This window comes from Mustela erminea, chromosome X, assembly GCF_009829155.1.
Source record: "Mustela erminea isolate mMusErm1 chromosome X, mMusErm1.Pri, whole genome shotgun sequence".
Classification (NCBI taxonomy): domain Eukaryota; kingdom Metazoa; phylum Chordata; class Mammalia; order Carnivora; family Mustelidae; genus Mustela; species Mustela erminea.
The window spans coordinates 98,646,929-98,659,040 of NC_045635.1; the positions used below are offsets into that span (position 1 = coordinate 98,646,929).

The 12,112-nt window shown below is 40.5% G+C and overlaps 1 protein-coding gene across 4 annotated transcripts in view; it reads left to right on the top strand.

The window, feature by feature from the left end:
* WDR44 (WD repeat domain 44) overlaps positions 1-12,112 on the top strand; it is an 88,796-nt gene that overhangs the window by 61,700 nt on the left and 14,984 nt on the right. For all 4 annotated transcript variants that reach the window (XM_032330170.1, XM_032330172.1, XM_032330171.1 and 1 more), the window contains one exon: positions 440-504. In XM_032330170.1, coding sequence (XP_032186061.1) covers positions 440-504 — 65 coding nt within the window. The remainder of the gene's footprint in view (positions 1-439; positions 505-12,112) is intronic.

The window sequence follows — 12,112 nt, forward strand, 5'->3', positions numbered from 1 at the left end:
TTGCATTATAATACATAATTGAAGATGAAATTGGGTTGGCAAAAAGTTAAACTATGTTTACAATACATTTTTTTTATTGCCCTGCCTGGAGCAGACAGACTGTTCCAGCGGCCCTTGCGACTTCTACCACCCCAGACCCTTTGTGTCCCTTTATTGTTCATCTTGTTTGTATTCACTATGAATAATGAAGATTTAATAATATTTTATTAAATAGATGATATGGTTATTCTAGATTTTATGATAAAAATGATAAAACCTATTATTTTGGTGCCCAGAGAATTAATACTTCACCTATTTAGAAAATGTGTTTTTTCAGAATGTTACATTCTATGACTATTAATTAGGTGTTCATGTGTCATTATTTCTGATTGATGTGTGTGTGTGTGTGTGTGTGTGTGTGTATGTACATGCCTGTTTATAATTATTATTTTGTTTTTAGGACGTGTATCCCCGTCACCTTCTCAGGAAAGTCTGAATTCATCAAAGTCTGATACAGATACAGGGGTATGTTCTGTATTTTATGGTTACTTTTGTTAAGTACTATAATTTGATTTATTTACCATGAAATACCTTGTTGTCTGTCAGAAATTACAGTTACATGAAAACAGCTAATTAAGTTAAGTTATAGACAAGAGTTTCTTCTGTTAGAAGTGGTAAATGAAAAATTGTGTCGTACAGTGCATGATACTACTCCAGCGACCAAACTACTAATACAGACTTAATAAACAAAATCCCCTCCCCTCAAATCCATGTTACAATTTTAAAAAATATTGGATACTGAATAAGGAGTGATGGAGGAAAGAGAAAAAGTACAGAAATATTTTAATTTTTCCATCTTCTTGGTTTAATTTTTCCATCTTCTTTAACACAGTTTCAGGTAGTTTAAAATATTTGGTGGTTTTCATTTGGTCTGATAGCTGGAAGGTTAAATATAACCAATATTACACCTAAAAAGCAAACTGGAGAATATTATTCTAAGCTGTCCCTTGTGCTTCTTGTGTATTGACCTAGACAAGGGTGATGTAAAACGAAGAACCTAAAATGTCTACCTGCTCAACAGTATTTTCCTGAAATTTCACTGTCTTTATAGTATTTGACACTAATGTTTCCCTACTCTAAACATATTCCTCTCAGCTTTCGAAGGTTCTATTTTTCCTTGTTCTCTTCCTACACCCTTGCTGTCTCTCCTCTTTCTCTCACTCAAATGATGCTGTTTTTCAGAGTTTTGTCCTTGGCCATCCTTGTCTGACATACTCATTTGTTGCCTCCAGACCTGAATTGGCTTTTACCTTCATAATTCTTGTTGCCTTTGAGAATAGCTGGTTTCTAAACAAGCAGAAGATCTTACTGGGCATGCTACCCTTTTCATGTAACAGTGTGTGTAGGATCTCTCCATCGGTGTAGTCACCGTGCACACTGGCTGAAAGGTCTAAAACTAAACTCCCTCAACAAATGTTTTTTGAGTGCCTGTTAATGTGCCAGATACTGCTAGATTGTGCAAAGTCAAATGAGACATAGTCTCTGCCTGGGGACTGTGGTGACTGGTGAAGTCAGTGTATCCACAATTCTAGTATTGGATGGGAATATTCTACAGAAGGTACTACACAAGTACAGGAGTTTTAGTTATCCCAACACATCAGAGCGTGAGGAAAGTCTTCCTGGAGGCGTTGTGTGCGAGCCAGGAGTTCGCTGTGTGAGAGAAGGCAGCAGCGCGTGGGAGTGATCAGCTAGTGCAGAGGCCTGGAGGCAGAGACGGCCCAGCAGGGTAAGGGTGCTGCCAGAAGTTCCAGGTGGCTGGAGCCAAGCGGGCGCGTGTGAGAGTTGGAGGAGAGGGAGACAGGATTAGGATTTTCAGTGGTCCTTTGTGTTAAACCAGGAAGTTCGGACTTTGTCCTGTAAACTGCGGGGGGAGTGGGAAGGGTCTTTCAGGGGCTTCAATCAGGAGCTTAATTAAAATATTAAGATTTTTGTTTCCGGGAGCGCTTTCTGGTAAATACTGTAAAGGATCAGCTAGAATGGGGGCTCCAGGCTAGAGACAAGGGAGACTGCTTCAGAGGGTATTAACCCAGGAGAGAAACAGTACTTTGATTATGAAGCAGTGAGTCTAGAAACCATAATGATGAGCTGAATTTGAGAGACTGTGGAAGAGATAGAATCTCTGGCACTTGGTGACCGGCTCGCTGGGTTGGCAGGTGAATAGTTTAGGAAGATTCCCAGCTGTCTGGCTTGAGTAACTGGCTAGATGTTAACGTTCACTCATGGAAATACTTTTATTACCTACCCAGAACCCTGCTTCCCTCTTTGAGTCTTTAATGGCATCACCATCCATAAGTTACTTTTTTAACGTTGTCAGAAGATACTCCATTACGTTCTTCCTTACCCAGATACCAAATGAGTTACAAATTTCTGTCCACTCTGCCTCCATTTACAAATGCCTGTGGAATCTGTTCGCTCATTCTCTGTTGTCACTCACATTATCTAGGCCTTCATCATTCATTGAGATGTTTGCTGTAGCTTCCTAATTGCTTTTTCTGTCTCCGGTCTCTACGCAATTAAATTTTCTGTACTGCCACCAGCTTTTTTTCAAAATCCCAATCTGATGCCATTTTGTGGTTTAAAATCTTTTGATGGCTCCTTGTCACCTGCAGAATAAGGCCCTTCCTGATACTGCCTCATCTTACCCTTTTAAAAAAATTTATGATAGCAAGTGCAATTTTTAAAAAAAGATTTTACCTATTTGAGAGTGAGAAAGAAAGAGCATGATCGGGGGAGGGGCAGAGGGAGAGGCAGACTCCCCGCTGAGCAGGGAGCCTAATGTGGGGCTCGATCCCGGGACCCCAGGATTATGACCTGAGCTGAAGTCAGAGGCTTAACTGACTGAGCCACCCAGGAGTCCCCTCATGTTACCTTTTTAACTCTGTTCTAATTCCCTGCTGCCTGTGCCCCGTACTCACCATGCTGGACATGGGTCTATACCCTAGCCATTCTTTTACTTTGCTGCCTTTGTCCGTGCTATTTGCTTTGCCCTGAGTGCCCTCCTTTTCTCACTGCCCTCCCTTTTCTCACTGGTCAGAGCCCTATTCATCCTTCAAGATTCAGTTCAAAAAAAAGAAAAAGGATATAGTTCAAATATCTTATCGTCTCTTAATATTTTCCCTGAATCAGGCAGGGAGAATTGTTCCTCATTTTTATTCCGACAGAACGTTATGGGTATTTTGACACTGATATTACTTACCATGTCTTCTTTGGCAATTTGTCTCACTGGCTAGCCTCTGGGCTGATTTAAGGCAAAAAACTATACTTCACAGATCTTAGTGTCCTTGGAACCTAACCCCATGCCTGACTGTAGTGGGCCTGAATCAGCGTGGAACTCCTCCTTCTGTGCCTTTGTTCCTATCTCCTTATCTGGAGGCCTGTAATCTCCTTTCTGTGTGTTCGAAGCTTGCTGTTCTTCAAGGCCCACTTCCTCCATAAAGCCTTCATTGACTAATGTAGCAGTAAAAATTTTAACCACTTTGCTTTGGGGGAAAGGTTTTGCTTTTATTAGTTTAATTCACCGTAAAGCTTCCAGGCATTGATGATTATTAAAAACCGGAACTATTTGTCCCAACATGTATTAAGCTTATTTCAGCAATCCTACTAACAGGTCATTTTATGTATTTTTTTGCAAAGATTTTATTTATTTATTTGACAGAGAGAGAAGGAGATCACAAGTACACAGAGAGGCAGGCAGAGAGAAGAGGAAGCAGGCTCTCCCCGCTGAGCAGAGAGCCCAATGTGGGACTCGATCCCAGGACCCTGAGATCATGACCTGAGCCGAAGACAGAGGCTTAACCCACTGAGCCACCCAGGCGCCCCGATCATTTTATGTATTTTTAATTTTTTTTAAAGCTTTTACTTATTTATTTGACAGAGATCACAAGTAGGCAGAGACGCAGACAGAGAGAGAGCGGTGGGGGGGCGGGAAGCAAGTTCCCTGCTGAGCAGAGAGCCCAATGCGGGGCTCGATCCCGGGACCCCGGGATCATACCCCGAGCCGAAGGCAGAGGCTTTAACCCACTAAGCCACCCAGGCGCCCCCATTTTATGTATTTTTAAAGATTTTATTTATTACTTATTTTAGAGAGAGAGCACAAGTTGGGGGTAGGAGCGGAGGAACAGGGAGAAAGAGAATACTAAACCAGCTCTGAGTTGAGCTCCGAGGCCTCAATCCCAGGACCCTGAGATCATGACCTGAGGTGAAATCAAGAGTTGGAAGTTCAACTGACTAAGCCAGCCAGGCTCCCTCCTACTGAACAGATCCTTAACTATGTCTATCTACCCCACTTCATCCCTGCAAAAAGCCTAAGTAACTTCCCATCTTGTTTGAATACAGGCCTTTTATTATTTTTTTAAAGATTCATCTATTTGAGAAAGCGAGAGTGCTAGCCTGTGGGGTGTGGTGGGGCAGAGGGAGAGGGAGAAAGAAACTCCAGCAGATTGCATGCTGAGCACAGAGCCCGATGCGGGGTTTGATCTCATGACCCTGAGACCACAACCGGAGCCAAAAATAAGAATCGGACGCTCAGCCACCTGTGTCAACTGGGCACCCCAAATACAGGCCTTTTAAATGAGGAGCATAACAGTTCTTTGGCACAAAAAGTAGTGACCCCCTTGTATTACTGGGCTTTTTTCTTGTAGTAGTTGAGAATCATTTATATCTGTTGTTTCCAAGAGTAGATTTATTTCTTTCGCTTCTGTCATTTTGATTGGGGATGGTTAGAAGAGGCCTGTATTTCATATGCCTTTGGATTATGGTACCTGCTGTGTTATCTGGGAACCTAGTGCTAGCTATAATGAGGGGTGGTATGTGCAGTGTAGTTTATTCATTTATTAATTTTCCTGATGTGTGTGTGCTTTTTTTCTTTTCTCATGATAGTGATGTATTTATCTCTTTTTAACTATATCCTCACTCTTGTTAGCACTCATGTAAAATAGAGTACCTGAAAGTGTACCTATAGTACTGTAGAGTGGCACACCCAAGATCCCTAACTTATTCATTGGTCACGCCAAGCCTAGAATTCTGCCTGCTGTGCTCTCTATTCCTACTGATTTCCAAAAGTAGCTCAGTGCATGTATGCAAGAAAGGAAGAGGGCCTGCCTAGCTTGCTCCATTATGGTAGATTTGTAAAATTTCTGCTGGAAACTAGAAGTTGTAACTATGCTGTTAACCTAGGAATTGGCACTTTGCTCGGGTTCGATCTGTGTTGGGTGTGCTTGACTAGTGGAAACATCAGTATGGGTGCCTCAGCATTTCACTGCTGCTCGGAATTCTTGAGAGAAGATTGTAGGGAGGGAAAAAATTTGCTCTACTCTCTTGGGTTCCACAGCAATGATTTTGCAGCTGAGATCCATGAATAACCTGACAAAAGACAGATTCACAGGAGAAACAGTTTACTATGTATGTGTGTATATAGACACACACCCACACCCACCCACACACACACACACACACACACACACACACACTATATGGAGGCCTTCATAGAAAACTTCTGAATGCCAAAAAAAAAAAAAAGAAGAAGAAAGAAAGAAAAATATTGAATGCCTAAAGAGGCAGTTAGACCCAGGGGTTTATATATAATTTTAATGAAGAATGATAAGTTTGTTGAGAAGTGACAAGAAAAAGAGGGGCGGTAGGCATTAAGGGCAGTATATTGTGACCAGGTAAAAATATTGGGGGAAACTAATGGAGGATAATAATTACTTAGTACTATCTCCAGAGGTAAGATTATTTTCCCCTTCCTGGCAAGGAAGAGGTAAAGGGGACACACCTTCACAAAGAGAATTTCATGCCCTGCTTTCAGGTAGAAGTAGGGAGGGCAAGGACTTTTTCTTGTGTCTGCTTATTCTCAGTTGCCTTCAGCCCAAAATGATCTTTATGCAAAGGGAATATTTTGGGGTGACATAGTCTGGTCTCCTTCAGGATTATTAGGATCTAAAACTTGGATGAAAGGAGTTAACTATAAGGGGGTGAGGTAATTTTTGTGAAATTGTACATGTGCAACATTTTATTTAAAAAATATGTATTGATGGGGCACCTGGGTGGCTCGGGGTCGTTAAGTGGCTGCTTTCAGCTCAGGTCCTGATCCCAGTGTCCTGGGATCCTTGCTCAGCGGGAGGCCTGCTTCTCCCTTTCCCACTCCCCCGCTTGTGTTCCCTCTCTCGTTGTGTCTCTGTCAAATAAATATAAAATCTTAAAAAAAAAAAAATATATATATATATATATATATATATGTATCGCTGGGCACCTGGGTAGCTCAGTTGGTTAAGCCTCCCACTCTTGATTTTTGGTTCAGGTCATGATCTCAGGGTCATAAGATCAAGCCCCTCATCAGGCTCTGCACTCAGTGCAGAATTTACTTAAAAATTATCTCTCTCGGGGCGCCTGGGTGGCTCAGTGGGTTAAAGCCTCTGCCTTCGGCTCAGGTCATGATCCCAGAGTCCTGGGATCGAGCCCTGCATCGGGCTCTCTGCTCAGCAGGGAGCTTGCTTCCTCCTCTCTCTCTGCCTGTCTCTCTGCCTCCTTGTGATCTCTGTCTGTCAAATAAATGAATGAAATCTTAAAAAAAAATTATCTCTCTCTTCATCTGCCCACTCCCCACTTTCTCTTTAAAAAAAAAAAAAATTGGGGACGCCTGGGTGGCTCAGTTGGTTAAGCAGCTGCCTTCGGCTCAGGTCATGATCCCAGCGTCCTGGAATCGAGTCCCGCATCGGGCTCCTTGCTCAGCGGGGAGCCTGCTTCTCCCTCTGCCTGCCATTCTGTCTGCCTGTGCTTGCTCTCTCCCCTTCTCTCTCTCTGATAAATAAATAAAATTTAAAAAAAAAATTGGCTGCTCCCGTATTGGGGGCATAGATATTTACAATTGTTAGATCATCTTTGTGGATAGTCCCTTTAAGAATTATGTAGTGTCCTTCTGTACCTCTGACTACAGTCTTTAGTTTAAAATCCAATTTATCTGATAAGAGAATCGCTACCTACCCCTGCCTTATTTTGAGGCCCATTGGCATGAAAGATGCTTCTCCATCCCTTCACTTTCAGCCTGGGTGTATCCTTAGGTTAGAAATGGGTCTCTTGTAGACAACATATGGATGGGTCCTGTCATTTTATCCAGTCTGCAACCCTGTGTCGTTTTATGGGCGCTTTTAGGCCATTCACATTGAGAGTGACTATTAATAGATACATTTTTATTGACATCATATTACCTTTGAAGTCTTTACTGCCTAGAGCCATATATACTTTTAATGCCATTCTGATCAAAATTCCACCGGTATTTTTCAAAGAGCTGGAGCAAATAATCCTAAAATTTGTATGGAATTAGAAGAGACCCCAAATTGCTAAGGAAATGTTGAAAAACAAAACTGGGGGCATCACATTAACCTGATTTCAAGCTTTACTACAAATCTGTGATCACCAAGACAGCATGGTACTGGCATAAAAACAGACACACAGACCAGTGGAACAGAGTAGAGAGCCCAGATATGGACACTCAACTCTATGGTCAAATAATCTTCGACAAAGCAGGAAAAAATGTACAGTGGATAAAAGACAGTCTCTTCAATAAATGATGCTGGGAAAATTGGACAGCTATATGTAGAAGAATGAAACTCGACCATTCTCTTACACCGTACACAAAGATAAACTCAAAATGGATAAAAGACCTCAACGTGAGACAAGAATCCATCAGAATCCTAGAGGAGAACATAGGCAGTAACCTCTTCGATATCAGCCACAGCAACTTCTTTCAAGATACGTCTCCAAAGGCAAAGAAAACAAAAGCGAAGATGAACTTTTGGGACTTCATCAAAATCAAAAGCTTCTGCACAGCAAAGGAAACAGTCAAGAAAACAAAGAGGCAACCCACAGAATGGGAGAAGATATTTGCAAATGACAGTACAGACAAAAGGTTGATATCCAAGATCTATAAAGAACTTCTCAAACTCAACACACACAAAATAGATAATCATGTCAAAAAATGGGCAGAAGACATGAACAGACACTTCTCTAATGAAGACATACAAATGGCTATCAGACACGTGAAAAAATGTTCATCATCACTAGCCATCAGGGAGATTCAAATTAAAACCACATTGAGATACCACCTTATACCTGTTTGAATGGCCAAAATTAGCAAGACAGGAAACAACATGTGTTGGAGAGGATGCAGAGAAAGGGGAACCTTCTTACACTATTGGTGGGAATGCAAGTTGGTGCAGCCACTTTGGAAAACAGAGTGGAGATTCCTCAAGAAATTAAAAATAGAGCTTCCCTATGACCCTGCATTTGCACTCCTGGGTATTTACCCCAAAGATACAGCTGTAGAGAAAAGAAGGGCCATCTGTACCCCAGTGTTTATAGCAGCAATGGCCACGGTCGCCAAACTGTGGAAAGAACCAAGATGCCCTTCAACGGACGAATGGATAAGGAAGATGTGGTCCATATACACTATGGAGTATTATGCCTCCATCAGAAAGGATGAATACCTAACTTTTGTAGCAACATGGACGGGACTGGAAGAAATTATGCTGAGTGAAATAAGTCAAGCAGAGAGAGTCAATTATCATATGGTTTCACTTATTTGTGGAGCATAACAAATAACACGGAGGACATAGGGAGATGGGGAGGAGAGGGGAGTTGAGGGAAATTGGAGGGGGAGATGAACCATGAGAGACTATGGACTCTGAAAAACAATCTGAGTGTTTTGCAGGGGTGGGGGGTGGGAGGTTGGGGGAGCCAGGTGGTAGGTATTGTGGAGGGCACGGATTGCATGGAGCACTGGGTGTGGTGCGTAAACAATGAATTCTGTTATGCTGAAAATAAATTTAAAAAAAGAAGAAGAAGAAGAAGAAAGTCACGGAGGTGTAGATGGGGAAACAATGTGTAAGCCATTACAGGGATTGTGGCTTTTACTCTGAGAGAGATGGAAGCCAGTGGAGGGTCTTTGAACAGAGAATGACAAAATTTAACATATTTTAAATAGTGAGAATAGATAATTAGAAACTAAGAAATGTCTTATTTATTTTTTTATCTCAAATAACTAACACAGTATCTGGTATATAGTCAGTGTTAATAAATATCAAAAGGCTTAAAAGTTTTCATAGCAGTCCATCTTTAAAATGACGTTTTTAGATAACCAGGATACTTTAATATGGATTAGATATTAGATGATATAAATGGTATTTTTTAGGTGTGATACTAGTATAGTAGTTATATTTGAAAGAGGGCTTATTAGTTAGAAATACATAAAGAATATTTACTGATAAAATCAATAGTGTTTAGATCTTGCTTTCAGTGTTCCAGCAAAAATAAGCAAATATGTAAAAGTGGGAGAACTGATAAAACAAGATGAGTAAAATACTGATAACCATTAAAGCAGGTAACGGATGTATGGGATTCGTTCTACTATTTATTACATCATTCTACTTCTGTGTGTATTTGAAATGGCCATAATAAAGTTGTATATATGTTTATATAGAGACATAAACATATATTTATCTTTCTAGATACAGATACCTGTTTATAGAGATGTATATGTATAGATAAAACACATAACAATTTACTTGGTGATTATACCTTTAATAATTCTACCTTTAAAAATCTATCATAAAGAAATAATCAGATGGGGGTACCTGACTGGCTCAGTCAGTAGAGCAAGGGACACTTGACCTCAGGATCCTGAATTGAAGCCCCACCTTAGGTGTAGAACTTCCTTTTAAAAGAAAAAAGGAGGGGTGCCCAGGTGCCTCAGTTGGTTAAGTGGCTGCCTTTAGCTCAGGTGGTGATCCCAGGGTCCTGGGATCCAGCCTCCCCACCACTTCCTTCCTCAGCGGGTAGTCTTGTTCTCCCTCTCTCACTGCCCCTCCCCCCACTCGTGGGCATGCTGTCTCTCAAATAAATAAATAAAATCTTTTAGAAAAAAAACCATCAGATAGGCTCGGATGTAAATAAAAAGATTTTCATCTTAGTGTTCTAAAAATAGCTAAAATTTAGAGGGACGCCTGGGTGGCTCAGTGGGCTAAAAATAGCTAAAATTTAAACAACTACATTTTTAACAGCTGGAAAATAAAAACTGGTGTTTTTGTTAAAGTAGAATACTCTGCAGTCCTTAGGTTGTTTTCAAAGACTAATGACTTTAAAAATATTCAAAATAAAATGTTAAGTGAAAAAAACAGAATGAAAAAGTGAAAAAAGCAGAATGAAAAATTGAATTATCCCAGTTTTTATTAAGCATATCTAAATACTTTGTAGATTAAAATTTCAAAGAAATACACTAAATTTGGGGCATCTGGCTGGCTCAGTCAGTAGTACATGTGACTCTGGATCTCAGGGTTGTGAGTTTAAGCCCCACATTGGGTGTAGAGAGTACTAAAAAACAATCTTTGGGAAAGAAAAGAAATATACTAAATTATTACTAGTATCAACTCTAGGTGGTCAAATTACTAGTATCAAATCTAGGTGGATTTTAGGTCTTCTTTTTTTCTTTTACTCTTTATACTTCTCTGTACTTCTAAGATTTTCGTTATTTTTAAGATTTTACTTATTTATATGACAGAGAAAGAGATAGAGGGAAGGCACAAGCAGTGGGAGCTGCAGGCCTAGATCCCAGGACTCTGGGATCATGACCTGAGCCAAAGGCAGATGCCTACTGACTGAGCCACCCAGGCACCCCTAAAATTTTCTTTAGTAAACATACCTGCTTTTATTAAAACAGATAACAGAAGATACTGTCAAAGTCTCAAGCTCAAAACCTTTTGACCATAATACCCTTTATATTAAGATAAATAAATAATAAAATAGACATAAAGATTCATGTTCCAGGATGTTCAGTGCATTGCTATTTATGCTAGCAAGAAACTTGGAAACATCTAAATGACTAGCCAGTTGGAGAATGGTTAAATTATGGCACTTTGATGTGCAGCTAGTAAATGTTTTCAGAGAGTGAAGTACTGAAAATACTTATGGAAGATACTGAATCGTGTGTGATTTAAATTAATGTTTTTTAAAAAATGAAAGATGAAGGCGGTCATCATGTTAGCAAAATGTTGTTTTAATTTTTGTTTTATTACTTCCTGTGCTTTCTGAATTATCTACACTGGCCATATATTTATAATCAAAAATGTAATTAAGTATTTTGAAACAAAATACAGAGTACAAGGAGAAGAACATGGATGTTTGAGGAGAAAAATAAGATCTGGAATCACTGCTAGAGGAATAATGCTGAGGACTTAATGAAATGTAAATGATTATTAAACAAAAGGTTGGACTTTATGTAATGGGTCAAGCCTGTTTAGTTTTATGTGTTCCAGCTGTGCTCACCAGGCTAGCAGCACAAGGAGAGGCCGGAGCCTAGTCCTCTAGGATTAGGAGTGCTTGGCAAAAGGTCAGGGCACCATTGTAGCTGCTGTACCTCCACAGTGGTATGAAGATGCTTTTCTACACTGTCAAGTTCTAGGCAAACAGTAATGGTAGTTCTCGTGTGTCCCTCGGCTCCAGGCCTAGTTGCAGCCCTCCTTATTCTTACTCACACTTTCTGACCGCTCTTTCTGCCTCCACGCTTCCTCCCTACCATCTCTTACCTTCCTGCTTAGCTTTCTCTTTCTAAAGCACCAGTCACGTCGTGTTATTCTCTTTTCAGAAGCCTGTGCTGGCTCTCCATCTCCTTAGAATATCTGAACTTTTAAGCCACAAATGCGAGGCTCATTAGGATCTGGTCCCAAAGTACCTTTCCCGCCTGATCTCTGCTGTATATCTCCGTACACCTTTTTCCTGGGCCGCACCATCCTACCTGTCCTTCCCTAAGTAAGCAAGGCTTGTTAGCTGACAACTCCGTATTTTTGCTCTTGCTACATCCTCTGGAACATTTGAGGGACAGTCTTTGAACTTACAGTTGTTATTTCTGCTTTGGTTCTGCCGTTTACAGATGGCTGTGTGAGCTTTAATATGTTATTTTGATCTCTTTGAGTATCAGGTGTTTCTCTTAATTTCTTCATCTTCATAATGTTACTACCTACCTGACCGAGTTGTTAGGAATTCACTCAGGTAATGAATACAAACGCATGTTGTAAGCTAAATG